The sequence below is a fragment of the Pteronotus mesoamericanus genome, unplaced genomic scaffold, assembly GCF_021234165.1.
Source record: "Pteronotus mesoamericanus isolate MK-2021 breed Mesoamerican mustached bat unplaced genomic scaffold, CSHL_Meso_final scaffold_827, whole genome shotgun sequence".
Lineage (NCBI taxonomy): Eukaryota > Metazoa > Chordata > Mammalia > Chiroptera > Mormoopidae > Pteronotus > Pteronotus mesoamericanus.
In genome coordinates this window covers 180314-202437 of record NW_026555327.1, presented here as the reverse complement: position 1 = coordinate 202437, position 22124 = coordinate 180314, and the positions used below count along the sequence as shown (strand labels likewise).

The following is a 22124-nucleotide window of genomic DNA, read 5'->3' as shown; positions in this document are numbered from 1 at the left end:
AGACAATACACTGTCTACAGCTTATTTCAACTATTCCTTGGATACCTGCCCTCTATACTTCCATAGGCCTTTCAGGTGTTTTAACCAGGAAGTTACACTGGACTCGTACAGGTATCACTCTACTCATAGGAAAAGCCATGCTAGCCTTACAGCTGTGCAGATGACCAGACCCTGTCCTCAAACATGTAGGACTCGTGGCTTCATGGGGTTCACTTCCTTGTGTCACTCAGTCTGTAGAGCAGCAAAACGATAATGGAAATATGAAAGGCAAATACCCATGGCCCAAAGCAATGGGAAGTCTTGTCTCAGGTAATTCATGTCTAAACCTGTGATTACTACTATATGCAATGAAACTTTTAACCACATCTGTACCTTTATTGGAACCATTACTGTTAATCACAGGGATTGACTGCTTGTATTGCTCCCCAGTTTTTAACTACCTGGGCAGTTCCTCAGTGTTTAGAATGTATTAGTTGGTGGAAATAAAAATGATCGATGAGGAATCCTCACTCACTGGGGCCTGGCCCTTCACAGAGAAGACACACATTTACACCCAGCCTCCCTATTACCTCTCATCACTGTTTACTGTCCTTCAAAGCCTTTATTTCCATCTTATAAACCCAAATTGTTGGCATATTAGTTTCAGGTATACGATATTTATATAGCTTACAATGTGATCACCACACTAAGTCTAGTAATCATCTATCACTGTGCAAACTTACTGCAGTATTAACTGCATGTTCCCTTCACCTTTTTCACCCATACTCCCACTCCTCCCTTCTAGCAACCATCAGTTTGCTGTTTTTTAGATCCTACATATAAAATGAAACCATACATTTGTCCTTGACTTTTATCACTTAGCACAACACCCTCTATGTCCATCCATGTTGTTGCAAATGGCAAGATTTCATTCTATTTTATTAATGAGTAATAGTCCTATGTATATACGCACCACTTCTTTATCCACTCCTCTATTGATGGGCACCTGGGTTGCTTCCATGTCTTGGCTATTTAAGTAGTGCTGCAGTGAACAGAGGGATGCATGTGTCTTTTTGTTTTCTTCCGATAAATACCCAGAAGTAGGATTGTAGGATTATGAGATTCTTCGTTTTTTGAGGAATGTTTTCCATAATGGTTTCACCCAAAATTGTGTATGTTTTGAGTGCCTGGCAGAAGAGGAATGCTAAAAAATTGCACAAGACCATAGTTTCTGAGCAAGAATGGCTCCAATGGAATAGGAGTCCTCTCTTTCTCCCTTGCTAGCTTTGTATTCTGACAATACCTGGTTTGCTGAAGAGCAAGTGACTATATATTTTAACTGAGGTACTTTTTATGAAGTGTCCCCTATAGCATAGGGAATATCTCCATGTCTTGGTAAGAACTATTATGTTTACCAAAGACAGAACTTAGTTCACCTCCTCAAGGTATCTCATAGAGAGGAACATTCTCCTTCCTTGACTACTCATCCCAACACTTGCCATGAGCCCAAACTGTGTAAGACCTTTTGTGCACCCTCTTACTGATGCAACCGTTAATCATTTATGGTTTGTGGTCATCCTCACCACAATTTGTTACACTCCACCCTGAGGATAGGCATGACCCTATAGTTTCTGGCAATAAGGCACCAACAAAACCATGATGTAAGTTTTTAATTAAGAATTAATGAGAGGTTAAACACAAAACATTTTTAACTATAGGGAAATTAAAAAACAAAACAAAACTCACCTGAAGAAAATACATGATAACATTGATTCAAAATGTATGATCAACTTGACAAAAGTCACAAAATTGATCTAAAAATCCACAATTGCAATGAGATGTTTTAATATACACTATCAGGAAGTGGAAAAGGTAATATTTGTTAGTGCATAAAACATCTACAGAAGCATTTGTTTGACCAAAAAAATCACATACAAACATAACTGAAAATGGACTGAGGACTTATGTTCAGCTGCGAATTAACTGCAACACCCACAGTCTGCCTGGCACGAGGAAGATGCTGCTTCTCACGTGGAAGGAATGTGTCAGAGCAGTCACTGCACGAGCAGCAGGGGACCGACTCCCACGCAGTTGCGACGGCACCACTGCAGCTGTTTTGGTGAAATCTGGAACACAGTCACTAACATTAACAGAATGAGATGTTTACTATACAAATTAGACCTTATTAAAATACCATCTAGAGGAGAGGGCAATCAGCATTTGAGAGAACATTCTCAAACATGACAATCTAAATTGGTGGCGTGGTGGACACAAGGCGGCTTGTAGGAAAAATCCAGACTGATGGATCTTTGCTGTGGATCTTGTGGAGGCATCTGTGGAGACCTACAGCTTTGAGAAAATGGAAGTCATGTAGCTGGTGGTGGGACTGAGGATGCTTTTGACTGGCAGGACAAAGCATCAGGAAAATGGGTTGGAAGCAGGTATGCATGAAACACTTACGCTATTTCTCTGTGCTTTGTGGCTGAAACACTAAGGCCTTCCAAATATCATGCAAATGAGGTTATTAATGAATTTTAACAGACCCATAAAAAATCCAGAAAATGTAGGTTGTTACATTACCCTTGTTGACGTGACTCATTTCAGGAGAGCCATATCCAATTCTAGATTTTATTGTCCTCTCACAGATCTCTCTCCTGTTTCTTTTTCAAATATAAAAAGGCTTATTGGTATACCAAAGATGTTACTTCAAAAATGAATCAGAGTTTAAGTGTTAAAAACACTTAGGAAAGAAGCCAGAAATGTGATTCTAGTTAACTTCATAGACTTGAAGCACTGTGAGAGCAGTGACCACTGTAGTTATGCTCACTGTTGTATTTCCAGCGTCCAGCTCAGACACACAGTAGGTGCTCAATACGAGTAGAGGGATGGTGATACCACTGGTTGACTTCATTGAGATCATATTATCATTCTAGTTGTATTGTGGGTAAAAGATACATTAAATGGTGATATCAGTTTCATAGGGTGATTTCAATGGATTGAGGGGAGGGGGGAAATGTTGCTTTGGTACAAAGATATTGTAGCTGTGAATTTAAATGTAAAACAATTATAATTGTAAACATTTTAAGGTGGTTTTGTAAGTTTGAGGTTGATGTCCATACAGGTTGCTCTCCTTAATGTAAAGTCTGTTATCCAAATCACTGGCAGAGGAAATGACCAAGAGTTAAGGGGGACAGACGTAAATAGAGATTCCAGTGAGATTATACTCTATGATAAACTTTTCATATTTACAAATTTATACCAACTATCTATTAGTAATGAAAATTAGTAAGGCTCTTCTGACGAAAGGAAAAGAAAGTTGTTTTTATCCTAACAGAGGAGGGATATTTATAATGGGTAAGGAATATACAATACTTGCCATATGAAGCCAACAGTAAAATCCTAGGAAATAACAAGGTGTCATTCCCTTTAACTTACAGAACAGTTAAAAATTTATATAAAAATTAATCCTACTAATATATATTATTTATTTTTCAATTCACCAACAGACTTCAAAGATGTTTTTATAAGCTGATTTAAGGAAAAACACTACCTACTAAAAGCATATATACTGCTGCTTAAAAGGTACTTACAGAGTTGTCTCAAGTCATTGTTATTTGCAAAAGTAGCAAATAGAATCCACAGTCCAGGGACTGAGTTTCAGAATGAGCCACTGATAAAGACAAGCTGTTTTTAGCTTTTAAAACGTGTTTCATGTCATGAATTTTCTGGAGTATTACATGTTAATTGATTTGCCTGATCAGGCCTTCCCATAACACTTATAGCCATTTCTCTCCAGTGGAGTTTTCACATTACTTTTAGTGTAAAGAGTGAAAACTTTCCTGTACGTATCAATTATAATTTATCCAGTGTGCATTCTCATGACATGTTTGTGTAAGGATGTGGGCCAATTGAAGGCTTTCCCACAGTGCTTACACTGAAGAAGTTTCTCTCCAGTGTGAATTCTTTCATGGCTTCTAAATGAACTGGGTCGACTGAAGGCCTTCCCACATTCTTCACATTTATATGGTTTCTCTCCAGTGTGCACTCTCATGTGACCTCGAAAGGTTGTGCGATAAATGAAGGCTTTCCCACATTCCTTACATTCATACGGTTTCTCTCCAGTGTGAGTTCTTTCATGTACTTGAACATAACTGGAACAACTGAAGGCTTTACCACATATTTTACATTCGTAGGGTTTCTCGCCTGTGTGAGTTCTTTCATGTATTCGAAATGAGCTGGGGCAGTTGAACGCCTTCCCACATTCCTTACATTTATAAGGTCCGTCTCCTGTGTGCGTCATCATGTGTCTTCGAAAGCTTGTGAGAGATACAAATGCTTTTCCACATTCCTCACATTTATAGGGCTTCTCTCCAGTGTGAGTCCTTCCATGTATTTGCAGACCTAGAGAAGAACTGAAGGTTTTCCCACACTGTTTACATTCATAAGGTTTCTCTGCACTGTGAGTCCTTTCATGTCTTCGAAAGGAAGTGGGGCAACTGAGGGCTTTACCACACAGCTTACATATATAGGGCTTCTCTCCAGTGTGAGTTCTCACATGGACTTGAAAAGTGGTGAGCCAATGGAAAGCTTTTCCACATTCCTTACACTGGTAAGGTTTCTCTCCAGTGTGAGTTCTTTCATGTGTTCGAAAGGAACTGGAACAACTGAAGGCTTTACCACATATTTTACATTCGTAGGGTTTTTCTCCAGTGTGAGATCTTTCATGTATTCGATATGAACTGGGACAATTAAATGCCTTCCCACATTCCTTACATTTATAAGGTCCGTCGCCAGTATGTGTTATCATGTGTCTTTGAAAGCTTCCAAGAGAAATAAAGGCCTTCCCACATTCCTTACAGTCATAGGGTTTCTCTCCAGTGTGAGTTCTTTCATGTTTTCGAAGAGAACTGGGACAGCTGAAAGCTTTACTACATTTTTCACATTCATAAGGTTTCTCTCCAGTGTGAGTCCTTTCATGACTTCGATAGGAACTGGGACAACTGAGGGCTTTACCGCACTGCTTACATTCATAGGGTTTCTCTCCTGTGTGAGTTCTTTCATGTGTTTGGAAGGTTTGATGATATCTAAAGGCCTTTCCACATTGTTTACATTGATAGGGTTTCTCTCCAGTGTGAGTCCGTTCATGTTTGCGAACAGATTGACGATATCTGAAGGATTTACCACACTCCTTACATTTATAGGATTTCTCTACGCTGTGATTTCTTTCATGTTTTTGAAAAGGCTGGAGATAACTGAAGGCTTTCCCACATATCTTACATTTGTAAGGTTTCTTTCCATATTCCTGATACTTGTGTGGTTTGGGCGCAGTGTGAGAGCGCATGTGCCTATTAAGGGATGAACGACTCATGAAGACTTTTCCACACACACTGCACTCCCATGGTTTTACTTTACTAGAAGTTTTCTTGTTCAGATTAAGATTTGAAATATAGCTGAAGTTTTCTCCATACTGACCACCTTCTTTACTTTCACAGAGTCTCTCTACCATATGACGTCTATAAAAAAAAATCAGGAGTACATGATTAATGATTTATATTAGTAAATGTTAGAATTATGTATTTATAATTTGTAGGGAAAGTGCAGGTTTTCTGCAGTATGCCTTGTTTGAACCCGAATATGATGAGTGCTCTGAAAGAAGGTTCTTTTGAATTAGTGTTTTGGATTTCTCCAGGTATATACCCAGAGGTAGAACTGCTGGGCCATAAGGCAATTCCTTTTTTTATTTTTTGAGGAATGTCTGCTTTCATGACAAATGACAACCCTCTTATGGGACACTGATTTCTGTTTTGAATATAACTCACCTTCTATTTCTTCCCTGGTTTTTGTACTGATCTTCAATGTTATGGTCTTCCCATTTCCTTCCTAAAATGCAGATCCAGAAAAACCAAAGTTACAGAAGAATTATTACATTACAGGCCTGTGATGAGGTCTGACCATTCCTGGTTTATTTACCAAAGTGTTCCCTTTCCCCATTCCAAAGCAGAGAACAATGTCGATGGACAAGAAACACTTGTTCTCTAAGTGGCTGAATGAAGATACGTTGTCAGGAAGATACGTTGTCATCCTTACCCACTGAGGCCAGATTCCTCAAGGTTTCCCGCATCACATCTCTATAGAGTTTCTTTTGTGAAGGATCCAGCAGAGCCCACTCTTCCAGACTAAAGTTCACAGCCACATCCTCAAAGGCCACTGAGTCCTGGAACATATGTACATAGGAAAACAGGTAAGATGGACAGCACTGGGGTTCTACAGTTAATTCATTAGACGTTCACGTAGGATTCTATCATTTCAAAATATTTATTCTTTGCCTTGGTCATCAGAATTTTTATTCACTATACATAACCACTTCCTCATAAATTTAATAGCAACATAAATCCTTCAGGCACATAATTTCCTTAAACGCTGGTCTCTGAAAAAGATCATTAACTGAAAAAGACATTTATATGTAGGGGATAGAGAAAATGCTCCCCCACAATAATTCCGATGGCAAAATTTACCCATTTGGTTAAGGAACAGAATAGGGGAAACCCCACTTCTTGATGGGTACACAGAGACCAGTATTTAGGGTCCAGCTCTAATTACAGTGAAATACGTGGAAAGAACCACACGTTTCAGACCTTATTTGAGGAGCCTCTAGAGCAGCGGTCCCCACACTTTTTGGCACAAGGGACTGGTTTGCTGGCTCACCCACCGCTCACTTCCTGCTGTGTGGCCCAGTTCCTAACAGGCTGGCAGACTGCTACTCGTCTGTGGCCTTGGACCCCTGCTCTAGAGAACTCCAACGATGACAGTAGAGAGAAAAGAAAAGATACCAGCAAGAAGATAATCCAAGATAATCCAAGCAAGAAGAGAGTGGAATGAAATAGTTATAGTGTTGATAGGAAAAAAACAACCTAATTAAAATTATGTGTGAACTGAAATTATCCTTTAAAAATGAAGAAGAAATTTCTGAGACAAATATTGAGAGAATTTGTCACCAGTATACCCACTTTGCTTTCAAGAAATGTTAAAGAAAATTCTTCAAAAGGAGGTAAATTAATGAAGAAAGGGAGAGCATTTAAGAAGCAATAAATGAAAGGAAAATACATCACCTTAAACATTCTTAATTAATTTGAAAGATAACACTGTGTTCAAAATAATACTAGCAAGAAAGTATTCAGCAATTATAGCTTATGGATAAGTGAAATGAACAATGTTATAGGTGCAGAGAGGAATTTGGAATACTCTGTTACTGAGAAATTTATACAATCAATGAAGCGGTTCAATGTTACTTGAAACAGGACTCAGGTTAACTCTAACTATATATTTCAAATTTAAAAGCAACCAATAAAAATTTTTAAAAAGTATAACTGATAAGCCAGAAGGGTTAAATAAAATCAGGTAAAAATTTTCAAAGCCAGGGAAGGCAGAAAAAGGTGAAAGACAAAGGAGAGGTAATAAGGGCAACAAACAGAAACCACCAAAGAACTTCCAGCCAAGATGGAGGCGTAGACACGCTTTGCTTCTTCACACATCCAAAAAAGGACAACGACAAATTTAAAGCAGAACTGCCAGAAAATCGAAATGTATGGAAGTAAGACAACCAAGGGGTTAAAGAAGGAACACTTATCCAGACTGGTGGGAGGAGCAGAGATGGGCGGCCTTGGCAGAGAGGCTGTGGGGCAAGGCTGCGGCTGGAGGACTGGGAGGGTGAGATGGCAGCTGGCGGTCCCACATTCGCATGCGGATAAGCCGGATAGAACTGGGGAGCAAGACAGACTGCAGCTCAGGGGTCCAGTGCGGGAAACTAAAGCCTCAAAACCTCTGGCTGTAAAAGCTTGTGGGGGTTGTGGCAGCAGGAGAAACTTCCAGCCTCACAGAAGAGTTCGCTGGAGACAAACCCACCCACTCGGGAATCAGCACCAAAAGGGCCCAATTCGCTTGTGGCAAGTGGGGGAAGTGACTGAAAGTGGGGCAAGAGCTGAGCAAGTGGCACTGTTCCCTCTCCGACCCCTCCGACATACACCACCCCCTACTCAGTGAAGATGGTTGCCTGGCCCTGGTGAACACCTAAGGCTCTGCCCTTTACAACGTAACAGGTGTGCTGAGACAAAGAACCATGGTCCAAATGAAAGAACAGAAAAACAAAAAGCTAAGCGATGAGGAGATAGCCAACCTATCAGATGCAGAGTTCAAAACACTGGTAATCAGGATGCTCACAGCAATGGTGGAGTACAGGTGCAAAACAGAGCAAAAGTGAGGGCTATGCAAAGTGAAATAAAGCAAAATATACAGGGAACCAACAGTGAAGAGAAGGAAACTGGGACTCTAACAATTTGGAACAAAACAAAGAAATAAACATCCAATTAGAACGGAATGAAAAAATAATTCAGAAAAATGAGGAGAGGCTTAGGAACCTCTGGGACTACCTTAAACATTCCAACATCTGAATCATCAGGGTGCCAGAAGGAGAAGAGATAGAGCAAGAAATTGAAAACTTATCTGAACAAATAATGAAAGAAAACTTCCCCAATCTGGCGAAGGAAATAGACTTCCAGGAAGTCCAGGAAGCTCAGAGAGTCCCAAAGAAATTAGACCCAAGGAAGAACACACCAAGACACATTATAATTAAGTTACCCAAGATTAAAGATAAGGAGAGAATCTTAAAAGCAGCAAGAAGAAAGGAGAGAGTTACCTACAAAGGAGTTCCCATAAGACTATCAGCTGATTTCTCAAAAGAAACTTTACAGGCAAGAAAAGACTGGCAAGAAGTATTCAAAGTCATGAAAGGCAATGACTTACATCTAAGATTACTCTATCCAGCAAAGTTATCATTTAGAATGGAAGAGCAGATAAAAGTGTTTCCAAGATAAGGTAAAGTTAAAGGAGTTCATAATCACCAAACCCTCATTATATGAAAGGTTAAAGGGACTTATCTAAGAAATAGAAGATGATCAAAAACTATGAATAGTAAAATGACAACAAACTCAGGACAACTGAACCTAAAAAACATAAACAAAAGTTAGGCAAACTAGAACAGAAACAACCATAGAAATGGAGATCACATGGAGGGTTATCAGTGGGGAGGAGGGGGAGAATAGGGGGAAGAGGTACAGGGAATGAGCAGCATAATAGGCAGGCACAAAATAAGCAGGGGGAGGTTAAGAATAGTGTGGTAGATGGAGAAGCCAAAGAACTTACATGTACAACCCATGGTCATGAGCTAAAGGGGGAGGAGGGATGCTGGAGAGTGTAGGGGTGCAGGGAAGAGGGGGATAAAGGGGGGAAAAATTGGGACAACTATAATAGTAAAATCAAAATATACTTAAAAATTATATTAATCCAATTACATAAATAATCACTTAAAAAGTCTGTTCTAAATACAGCAATTGAAAGATATTGTCATAATGAGTTAAAAAAAGAACTCCCAATTATATGTTGTCTATAATAAAGCCACATTAACAATAAAGACAGGCAGACTAAAACTGAAGAGTGGAAAAAGATGTATCACGTTAACATGCCATATGATCTCGCTTATATGTAATATCTAATGAACAAAATAAATTGATGAAATAAATAGAACCAGAGCATGAATGCACAGAACAAAGTAGCAGCTGGCAGAGGGGAGACGGGTGGGGGGCACTGTATCAAAGAAAGTGAAGGGCCTAGACAAAGAACATACATGTATATAACCCATGGACACACACAATACGGTGGCAGCCAGAAGGAAGTGGGGCTGGGAAGAGGGAGCAAGACAGGGAGGAAACAGAGAGCATCTGTCAATACTGTCAACAATAAAAATAAAGGGGAAAAAAAGTTGGTATATCTACATTTTCAGAAAAAGCACAGGGATAAAGAGGGGCATCACACACACAAACATAAAGGTCCAAGTCTCTAGGAGACACAGCATTCCTTAGTGCTCCCGTGCATAACAGTGGCAAAACACACCAGGGGAAAATAGATGGAGCTGCAAGGAGAAACAGAAGAGTTCACCGTTATACTGGAGATTTCAATACCCCTCTAGTAATAATTATGAATACTTGCAGGAAGAAAATCAGTAAAACCACAGCCGAATTCATCAGTGCCATCAAACAACTTAATTTACTGAAGGCTGGAATACTTCATCACCAAGCAGCAGCAGAATACACAGTCTTCTTAGGGTCATGTGAAAAAACTCATGAGGATAGAACACATTTTAAGATGAAACACCCCTTAACATATTTGAAAGAACAGAAATCATACAAAATACGCTTTCAGACTGTGAAGGCATTAATCTAGAAATCAATAACAGAAAGATTGGGAAACCCTCAAATACTTGGGAGATTGAACAATTTACTTTTAAATAACTTGGGGATCAAAGAAGCAGTCGCAAAAGCAATGAAAAATTATTTTGAGCTAAATGAAAATGAAAATACAGTTTACCAGAATTTGTGGAATGCAGCAAAATCGCCGCCTGGAGAGAAATTTATAGCACAGAAGGCATACACTTGAAAAAAGAAATCTGTATAATCAATAATCTAAATGTAAGCCTCTGTCTTATGAAACTAGAAAAAGAATAAATTAAACCTTAAGTAAGCACAAGAATAGAAATAAAAACCAAAGAAATGAATGAAATTACAGGAAATCATGAAAAGTCGACACAACGAAAACTAGTTCTTTGAAAAGATTAATAAAATTGAGAAACACCTATAAAAGCTGAGAAAAAAGGAGAAAAAGACAAATTATTAATATCAAGAATGAGGAAGAGGGGGAATGTAAAACCATTTGACAAAATCCCAAATCCATTTATGGTAGCAAAGAAAAAATAGAGAGGCACTCCCTTTTCTTGAAGAACACCCTCTACAAGAAATTTGCAGTTAACATACTTAATGGTGAGAAACTAGAAGCTTTCCTGATAAGATCAAGAATAAGGCAACGATGTGTCCCCTCTCACCGCCTGTCAACACTGTACTGGAAGTCTAAGCTCCTGCAGTAAGACAAGAAAAGGAAGTAAAAAGTATACAGAATGGTAAGTAAGAAATTGAACTCTGTTGCATATGGATTATCTATGGAGAAAATCTCAAAACAATAATAAGGAACATCCCTTGAACTAATAAGGGAATAGAGTAAGGTTGAAAAATAAGTGGTTAATATACAACAGCCAAATCTTTCCTGTAGATCCAAACAAATATAATTAGCTTATTTTTGACAATTCAATTGAGAGAACAGCCTTTTCAACAAATAGTGCCAGGAAAACCAGACATGCACATGCAAAAATCAACCAATTTAAACACAAATCTTACACCTTTCACAAAAACTAACTTAAAACAGATCATAGATCATATTTAAAATGCAAAACCATGCAACTCCTAGAAGATAACATAGGAGAAAAATCTAGGTGACCTAAGATTTGATAATGAATTTTTAGATACAACACCAAAAGCAAGATTGAGAAAAGAAAAAAATGTAAGTTTGATGTCATTAAAATAAAACCTACTCTGTGAAAAACAGTGTTAAGAGATTGAAAAAACAAACCACAGACTGGGAGGAAATCTTTGCTAAACACTTATCTGTTAAGGGGACCAAATGGTAATTGAAAAAAATACAATAAAGATTAACTAAAAAAATAAAATGTACAAAGAACTCTTAAAATTCAACAATACGAGGACAAGCAACACAATTAAAAGTGGACAAAAGATCTGAACACACACTTCACCAAAGAAAATAATTAATGGTAAATAAGCATAGGAAAAAATTCTCAACATCGTATGTCTTTAGGAATTGCAAATAACAGAAGAATGAAAGATTACTAGACCCTTAGTGCATTAGCTAAAATTCAAAACATTGAGAGCAAATACCAAATGATCACAAAGATAGCAGCAAGAACTCTCATCCACTGCAGGTGGGAATGGGAAACAGTATGCCTACTTTCTGAACACAGGCAGTATCTTAATCACCTAACCTATTCTTATCGTACAAACAGTCGTGCTCCTTCTTATTTCCCCAAATAAACTGTAAAATTATTTTCATACAAAATTTTGCACACGAATGTTTTATATGATGCACAACTTTACATGATGACCAAGACTTATAGGTAACAAAGATATTCTCTGTTAGGAGAGTGGAAAAATAGTCACTGGAACCACCTATATGATGAAATATTCAGTGGTTAGAGGAAATGAGGTATCAAGCAAGAAAGACACGGAGAAACCTTAAAATCACATTGCTAAGTGAAAGCAGCCAAAATGACCTGGCTACGCACTTAAATTCCGAGCATACTTCTGGAAATGACAGAACTATGAGACTGTGAAAGATCTTTGGTTGCCAGGAATTTGGGAGTGGAAGGGAAGAATGAATGAATAGATAGAGCACAGGGAATTTTCAGGGCAGTGAAAGTTTTCTTCGTGATGCAGAAAAGATGGACATACATCATTTTACATCAGCCAAAGCCCAGAGACTGTATACACTCAACCCTAACGCAGAGGCCGGCTGCACCTGGCCTGCAGCACCAGAAGAGAAGAAAAGTCATGTCAGAAAGAACAGTACGTGAATCACAGTTTTCCTTGAAGACAGCAGTACTAAGAGCATTTGATCATCCTCTGTCTTAGTACTATTCTCTCTCCCAGGGATTATATTACTTAAGCCTCCTTGCACAACCACATCAAAATCACAACTAAAATACAGAACCTTTATTCAGAACCACCAGAAATCAAGCTGCATGGAAGTCTTACAATTACAGAATTAAAGAAGAACCCACATGGAGACAGGGCAGGCAGGTGGATGTCATATCTGAGAGTCCATTAACTTGGTTCACACTGTTTGCCCCACCCTAGTAACTCCCTCAGGCTCCAGCTCCATCCAATTCCTATGGAAAAGCCACCCAAGCTTTTCCATATAAATGGCTTGTCTTGGTTCATGCTTCAGATTTTCCTAAATTCTCTCAAAAAAGCAGCATCTGGTCTCAGCAAGCCCTTTACCACTTGCTAAGTGTGGCCCCAGGCCCGGCACTAGCAGCAGCTGGCCTTGGTTCAGCTTGACCCTACTTGGGCACCTACAAGCCCAGCACAAATAGCAGCCATCTGTAGATCACTTTGTAGCTTATGCTGTGTGGCTCCAGACAGAACACAGGCAGTAGGCTGACCTTAGCCTGCACCTCATGCATGGGAGGCCCCAGTGGGCAGCTCCAGACTGTGTCAAGAGCACCACCACCTGACCACCTCCACAAGCGACACAACACTCAAGGGGTGGACTCAGTGGGCACCAGAGCCCTGCTGAAGTAAGTCCTGCTTGGTGGAGTGGGCCCTGCACAGCTGACCCTCCATGGTGGTCAGAAGTTGGTGGTCAGTGGTCATAGCCAGTCCTTGCAGCTGATCAGTCTGGGTAAGTCCCTCCCACTGACCTACCAACAGCAACCATGGCTCAACTACAAAACGAGGCTGCACATAGCCCACATGAAGGGCACACCCCAAGTATCCAGCTTGAGTGACAGGGGAGGCTGTGCCACTGGACCCTATGGGACACCTACTACATTAGGCCATGCTACCAAGACAGGAGTCGTAGCAGCTCTACCTAACACACAGAAACAAACACGGGGAGACTGCCAAAATGAGGAGACAAACAAACATGGTCCAAATGAAAGAACAGAAAAAATTTCCAGGAAAAGAACTAAACAAAATGGAGATAACACTACATGCAGAGTTCCAAACGGGTTATAAGGATGCTCAATGAACTTAGGGGAAGAGCAGATGAACTCAGAGAGAACTTCAACAGCATAAAAAGAACATGGAAACCATGAAAAAAGAAAACCAGTCAGAAATGAAGGATGCACTAACTGAAATGAAGAATAATTTACAGAAAATCAACAGCAAGTGGATAAAGCCAAGAATCAAGTCAGCAATTTGGAATACAAGGAAGCAAAAAACACCCAATCAGAACAGCAAGAAGAAAAAAGAATGCAGAAAAATGAGAACAGTGTGAGGAGCCTCTGGGACAACTTCAAGCATACCAACATTCACATTGTAGGGGTGCGAGAAGGAGAAGAGAACGAACAAGAAATTGATATTTGAAAAATAATGATGGAAAAACTTCTCTAACTTGGTGAAGAAAATAGACATACAGAAGTCCAGGAAGTGCAGAAAGTCCCAACCAAATGAACCCAAAGAGGCCCACACCAAGACACATCATAATTAAATGCCAAAGGTTAAAGACAAAGAATCTTAAAAACAGCAAGAGAAAAGCAGTTAACCAGTCAGCTGGTTTCTCAAAAGAAACTTTGCAGGCTAGAAGGAACTGCCAAGAAATATACAAAGTCAGGAAAAGCTGGGATGTACAGCCACGACTGCGCTGCAAAACTATTTACCCAGCAAAACTAATATTTAGAAAGGGCAGATAAGGATCTTCCCAGATAAGGAAAAGCTACATGAGCTCATCACCACAAAACCAGCACTATATGAAATGTTAAAGGGTCTCCTTTAAGAAGAACATCAAAAATATGAACAATAAAATGGCACTAGATACATATCTATCAATAATTGAATCTAAAAAATTAAACAGGCAGAAGAGAAACATAATCATAGATACAGAGAATGTTTTTATGGTTGCAGGTCGGGGAGGGATTGGGGCTATGGGTGAAAAAGGTGAAGGGATTAAGGAACATAAATTGGTAGTTACAGAATAGTAATGGGAATGTCAAGTACAGCATAAAGAATACAGTAGTCAAAGAACATATTTGCAGGACCCATGGACATGGACAATGGTGTAGGGACTGCCTAATGGAGTGTGAGGGTCTGGGTTGACAGGGGCAAAGGGGAAAAAATTGGGACAACTGTGAGAGCATAAATATAAATTAAATTAAAAAACCAATAAATCTTCATAAGGAAAAAAAATCTTCCTACGTTAAAAATAAAAATACTAATATACTCTGTAGACTTTAATGCATTGAGTCTACAGCCATACCACCCTGAACGCGCCCGATCTTGTCTGATCTTGGAAGCTAAGCAGGGTCGGGCATGGTTAGTATTTGGAAGAGAGACTAATGCATTGATATCAAATGTACCACAGTAATACAAGATATAAAAAATAGGGCAAACTGTGTAGAGGCAGCGGGGTTAGGTGGGAACACTGTATATTCTGATCAAGTCTTTTGTAAACCTAAAATTGCTGTAAAGAAAAGCCAAATCTATCAAGGAAAAAAAAAGATAAGACATACATTAATAGTGATTGCTGATGACTGATGGCTGAAAGAAGCCATCTCTCATTCAGCTGATTTGAAGTTGTTTCAGTGAGTCATTATGGTGCTCTATGAGGCCTGCCCCCTGAGACTCGAGAGGTGAAACCTTCAGTGAATGCCTTTTTTTGAGAGCCCAGTACTCTATATTCTGAGAAGTGAAACGAGTTCCTTCATTACCATCAGTAGTGTCTAGAACTCCTATGTGGAGCAGTGTCCTGGCAAGGCCTCACATTGTGGCCTAAGTATATGTAGAGACAGGTGTTACCTTGATTTCTGTGGGTAGCTGTGTGGCAAGACAGTCCCAGCATTCTTTTGCCACAAAAGGGCAACTCTTAATCATCCAAGAGTCTGTAAACATGGCCAGCGAAGCCAAATGCTGGTCAGTGCTAAGACGACTGCCTGATGTTTGGTCAGTTGTGTGGACCCTTGAGTCCCATCCTTTAGAACAATGTTCCAATGAAAGGACAGAAGAACTAACCTCTGCCTGAGCTTCATCATGTACGAAGGAGGCAATGTCGTCCCTGAAGTCTATGGACTCATTTCCTTTAACTCTGGGAGCCCTAAGGCGCTTCCCAGGGAGCCTAGAGGTCTGGGAAAGGGGTGACCTCCTTCAGCACCTGGCAAGGCACTGAGAAGAGAGGAGGCTGCCCCCCTCTTGGTAGGATGTGTCAAAGGGCCCAGGTCTAGCTATATCTTGTCTCATGGGGTCTGGATAGCGGAGCAGAGTTCTGGGGTGCTGTTTACAGGTCCCAGGGCATAATGGGTAGCTTCCTAAGGGGTCCCATGCTCAGGACTATTTTTAGGATAGTTCGACAAGCAGTGACAATTGCAGCTCTAATGGCATAGAGCTTGGAGCCTCGGGCAGTTTCTTGCATCGGAAGCCTATGGACAACTGAAGGTCGTCAGGGGTAAAGCCAGGAAGCACACAGGTCACTGAGGGCTCTACTGTGAAACAAGTGTCTGATCGCACTATGGGAGTGCCTGTGGTATGGCAATTTGACCAAGTCCGGAGCCTTTTGGTTTTGCTGTAGGAGTACCTACGATTCAAGGTGGGCCAGTTTGCAAGAAACAACATAAATGGACTTAAGTGAAATGTGTAAACAAGGGCTACGTTGCCCTAGAGCAGGCGCTAAGAGGGACAATAGCTACCTCTTCACCATGTCAAGCAGGGAACAGGACCCAGATCCCAAAATGCTTTTTAAGAATTTAAGCAAGGCAGTAGGGCCTCACCTCATTTATGTAGCAGTGGCCTCTCCCCTTTCTTTGAGCTCTTTTTGTCAGTATTTTTATGTCCTGAATACCCTCAGAGGAGGATGTCATTAGTGCAATGTCACACCCGTGCTCCTGGAGCAGGGTGGGGACAGCTCACATCCAGCCTGCGGACACCGCGTGTGCGGGCAGTGGTGCTGACGTCCCTGAAGGTGACCAGGTAAAGGTGTGTCATGTCCCTTCAGAGGTGAAGGACACTGACAGCTAAGAGGCTGCTGTCATAGATTCCAAGCAAAATAAACACAGTCAAATCTGTGATGGCAGGATATTCCGTTAATCACCAGTTGCTGAGTGGATGGAGGCAGAAATTTCCATAATGTTGGGGGCTGAGACTAGGGAGGGGCTTACTTGGTTTGACCACAGCCTCCCGGTTGCAGTAATCCATTGTGAGGTGTCATTCTTTCTTGACGAATAGACCAACTAAAAATTCACCTTTGCCAACTATAGTCAAATCAGATAATTATTTATGGTTTTAGTAGAAAGTTACTAAGTTATCCAGTTATAATCAATGCAATTAATGACTGCTCTTCCACCAGCCAACACAGGATCTTCAAGCATGTTAAGCTCATTTAGAAATTTATTCAATCAAGTTAAATTCAAACCATCTATCTTAAAAAACAACAACAACAAAACAACAAAATCAGCTATTCAAAGGTGAAACAGAGGGGATAATGACTTCTACACTAAATAAGTGTACAGTGGTTTTCAACCCTTCAACACCCTGTTTAATGAGGCCATATGAACTTAACTGGATTACAGACTGGGGAATCTCATTTTGTTAATATATTTTCAAAGTGCCAAAGACTAAATTACAATTTAACTTAGGAGTATAACTCACCGATTTAAACCTTCCCCGCTGGTTGTGGTATACTTTTAAGGAAATGACACTATGGCCATAGAGAAATTAGGTAAGACCACAGTTACGGTAAAACAGCCCTATTTGCATTCTGTATTACATTCGGTAACTCCCCTAACATTATCACGGCGCTCTTGCTTACATTTAGTGGAATCCCCCTGGAATTAGACGTGTGGAAATAAAGGAGTGTGGATCCACCTACCACCTGCTGGCTGCCTATCCCCCTCTCTTCCCTTGAGTCCGCCTCTTGCACAGGGTACAGATCCCCCTCTCCCACCCGTGTCCTCTACACTGAGGCCAACCGAGCCTTATCACATCTTTGCTCTAACAGATAAATCCCAACAAAGACAGAGACACAGGGTTAATTTAAGGAAGGCTCTGATCCCATGCGCCTGCTTCCAAGTGCTTTGGGATTCTTGAAACTGCCCATTCTGGTCACCTGAACATGGAACTAAAGCTTGGTAGGCTCAGCAGTGCCCCACCGGGCAGCACACTCACAGCACTAGCTGCCCACCTGCTCACAATGAGGGGCGCTATCAGGCAGCAGAGCTGGTCAGAGCAAGAGCGGACAGACCCACGGCGTGGTCTTGTCCGGACATGCTGCTCATGGTGCCAACTGTTACAGTCGCCTGCAGAAGGATGGTTCCCTTGAGACTGATAACATTGGCGTGTGTGCACATAATCCCCTGGGTGGTAGGAAGAGCCCTATGATCACATAACTGAGGTCTCAGGAGGGTAGGGTGGCCTCTTGAGTAGCTGAGACAGCTCCAGAAAGCAAGGAAAGGAGCCTGGCCTGGGTGGTCGTTGGGGGTGGGGCAAGGATCCTAGTCCAAGGGCAGGGGCCTGTGTGATTTGAATTTCTGCCATTTCTAGAGGTGAGACCACTCAGGCTTTTTCATCGGTTTGTCCAGGTGGGAGCCCAAGGGGCAGAGGGAGTGGGGAGGCTTCAGCCTCGAGCAGTGAGGAGCCCAACTGCTCATTCCAAAGAAACGCAAACTGGATATTCAGGAAATTCAATGCTGGTTGCTGGTGGTAGCTGAAGCAAGAGCCCTGGCGGGGGGCAAGGATGTTCTGGTGGTGAGTCAACTTTAAACCGTATCTTACAGGCTTTTCTAGCTGTCACATGCATTATTTTTAAAAATAATGCTGAGTAATTTATATAAACTGTATTTTTCTATAAATTATTTTTGCTTTTTAAAATTTAATTTTAAATTTATTCACTTTTTTCAACATAGGAAACCATCCTAGGATTCAATCCTTTAAACACTAATGCTTATAAAGGTTTAAACCATAAAAAAATATAAAATCTCAAATCTCCTAACCAAAATAACAAGAGGCATTATAACTTCTTATATATCACACTGGGGGTTATTTCAGGAATAAAAGCCTATTATAGCTTTATTTGGGCTTAATCCATTAGCTGCATCGGATTTTTCAAAGGTTTATGTTACATTTTGAGTAGTTTTCCTATTAATTAAAATAGGACTTTTTTTCCCTTATGCTTAAGCAATATTATAGCATTTAAATTTTCAAAGCTCTTTAGGGACATGAACATACAAAAACTGATCTAAAATGTAAAATCTACTTGTGAGCTCAAATACGCCCATCTCATATCTTGATCTCTTGCCTAAAAGGAATAAATATTCTATTTGGTTCCAGAATTCCTTGCCTTATTCCCATGTATCTTTCAATCAACTTATATTTCCAAAGCCCAAGAACTAAAAACCTTACACACTCACCCAGAAATTACCACAAACTGCCAAGGAACACTAGAGTTCAGACTTTCAATATGCAATATTATTAGTATCCAAAGAAAGAAACACAAATCTTCAAATCAGGTGAGATAAGCTGCCTGCCTCCTCATAGTTCGGAAGAAAACCCACATTCTCAAGCTTGCAGTCCAGACACCCCTTGTTGGGATACAACTATTAAAAAGTGGGCCACTCCCCGCTGATGGAGTGCCCACAGAAAAGATCTCTGGGAGCCCCACATGCCCATCTCCTGAGGTAACAGAAAGACTTCCTCTCTGAGGCTTTAATTCTCACAAGGGAGGAAACTCGTAGCCAGAGTCAATTTAAGGTTCTCACCCTCTACCGCCCAAAACTCCCCAATTCATAAACCCTTTGTCTAGAAGACAGAACTGACCTTCACAGACTTTCTCAATGTACACAAATTACTGAGTGCACCTACACTGCTCAAGCCTACATCTAGACACAGGTCCAAGGAAATCACAGTTACAACCTAAGAAAGGACATCACCCCCCCCCCCCCAAGCTTCCCAGGGCTGCAGCGCCTCTCAGTGGGCAGGCTCCCTCCCTGGTGGGGTGAGCAGGCAGGGCACTTGCAGGGGGAGGCTCCCCAGGGAGGACCAACTGGGCCTTCAAGTGCTTCCTTTTGCAGGTTCAAGGAGGCCTTAGCTTAGAGACACGGATCTGAGGCTTCTGCTTCCACCCAGTTGCTCTGGATCCCGATTTTTTTCCCTTTTTAATCCTCACCTAAGGATATGTTTATTGATTTTAGGGGGGTGGGGGAAGAGAGAAAGAAATCGATGTGAGAGAGAAACATTAATCAACTGCCTCCTGAACGTGCCTGGACCAGGGATGAAACCCAGAACTTTACGATCCTCCAACTGCGTCACTCCCAGAGCTTGAGCAGCAATCCAGTAAAATCACTCAAATTCAGTGTTTGTGTGTAAAGGATGGGAGAAAAGTAAGACATTTTTCTGGTTCAACAAAGATAACTGCAAATATCTATTCCTTTCAGAAGGTAAATGTTAATTATTATTTCCATGGGAAGTAACTTTGGAAAATGATTATACTGAACACACTTCTAGGTGTTGCAAATCTAAGCCCTGGTGTTGGTGACTGTTTCTACACAAGCTCATGGAATAAAAAAAGGAAATAAAAATGTTAACAGATGGATGTAATGATGGAATTTTTAATTTTTTCTGAAATTCACCTGTTCCTTGTAAATGTTTTATACAGTCTTTTAAGATCCTTTGATTAAATACATTTATAGTTATTGAAAAATGGAGAATTAAAGTGAATAAAACCACAAACTCTGAGACAAGCAGTGCCTGACCTGGAAGTGGGATGAAAGGGCAGATCACCCAGTAAAGTTTCTAAACATGGACACCCATAGCATGTCTGTGCCCAGGCAAGATCCAGGGGGGAGAGGCGCAAGGCTTTCTACACAACACAGTTCCAGGCCGTTATTCTTGGCTTTCCTCTTAACATAAAACATCCACAGGCAAAAAGGTAAATATGTGAGAAGAGAACCATCCATGGTTGTGTGGAAAAACGATAAACAAAATACTGCGTAGTGTGGAATACACCATGGAAGACAAACAGTTAATAACGATGCTGTGAACAAGAGAGGGGAAGATGGCGTTCAGGAATGCGGGGAAAAGATTTGGAAATGCAGGGATTTACTGCCAGGCCAAAAAAGGTCTACGTTGAGGGGATGGGGTGGTAGATTTGAGGCCCCGCTACCTAAGCATTTGCAAAATTCAGGAGAAAACAGGTCCCCCTGGGGAGAAAGGAGAGGCTGAGGACCCCACAGACCACAGTTCTTCCCACTAGGAACCCCGGAGAGCGAGTCACGATTGCCTTCTGATGACCCTCCCAGTGGTCAGCGAACATTCTTAGGGCGGAGGGAACACGTGGGGGTTCCGGCTGTCGGCCAAGCTCCCAGGCTGCGTGCCGCATCCCTGGCGGACTCGCGTCCCCAAACGCGGCAGTGTCCGCCGGGAGGCCAGGTCCAGCCACGCTGGTTCCACCAACCCTTCCTCCCTGTCTTCCAACAACTGGCCCACACACTCACCATTTCTTAACTTGTCGTCCACCCTGACTCCTGCGGCAAGGGCAGGTCACGGCAACAAGGATGTGGCGGAGATACCTGAGGCCTCTAAAGATAGAGAGAAAGGCTCCAAGTGTGGATCAAAGTGCGGATGGAGAGAGAAGTGATCAACACGCAGTCCACTCCGTCATAAGAGCGCCGCCCTTACGTACGTTATCGGCGACTCCTCTGATTGGACAGTCCCCAAGATCCCGCCCCCTCCTGCCTGAGTGACAGCAGGCCGGAGGTCGCGTCTTTGAGTGACCTTGTCTTAGCAGTGGGTTGGAGTCTGTGCTTTAACCATGAGGCAGTCAAGCCACACGTGGAACTGTGGCCCTTCTTCACAACGAGACACTTAAAAGTGACCTCTCCATACGTAATGATGAGTCTGGCTCCATTTTGCTATTTGACCATTTCCAACGGGGAGACGCCCGCCCTTCCCTCCCCCACCCCCACTCACCTGGTACTTGAAAGAATCCTGTGGTCTGGGGGCACTTAGCTCTAGTGGGAGGTTTGAACCCCATAGTCCTAGACCAGGTCCCCAGCCTCAGATGCCAGCATGTGTGAAACAGAGGAGGCAACGTAACCACCAGAAAGCCTTTTCAAGGAACTCCATAAATACCCATCTGATGAAAGATCAAAGGAGACAAAACTGAAAACACTGCTTAGTGAAAAATAATAGATGGCAAATATAGAAAGAATAAGGGCAGTGGTCATGTGTGGGGCAGGACAGAGATGAGTCAGGGATGGGAACATCAGGAGACCCTCACCACTGCCTTGCCTTGTGATGATTTCAAGGGTGTTTATCCTGTTATTACTAAGTGTTACCATAATTCAGTTTCTACAATCTTTTAGGGATCTATTTCATGATAAAATTAAGTAATTAAGGCTAGAAAAGAACACGATTTGTATATGTTTGGAAATGTGGCAATATGAATTTTCATTCATGGTTTCGGCAGCAAAAATTGCTAACCAGCCA

General features: G+C 41.4%; 1 protein-coding gene across 1 annotated transcript; it reads right to left on the bottom strand.

Moving 5' to 3' along the window:
- Nucleotides 1-1731: 1731 nt before the first annotated feature.
- On the bottom strand, nt 1732-21270 carry LOC129062540 (zinc finger protein 791-like). Its single transcript, XM_054563528.1, has 4 exons — nt 21131-21270; nt 6067-6193; nt 5799-5859; nt 1732-5492 (listed from the first exon to the last, which is right to left on the bottom strand). Exons 1-4 carry the CDS (start codon nt 21131-21133, stop codon nt 3839-3841), a joined length of 1845 nt encoding a protein of 614 aa, XP_054419503.1. The 5' UTR covers nt 21134-21270; the 3' UTR covers nt 1732-3838.
- Between the last annotated feature and the right edge of the window lie 854 nt (nt 21271-22124).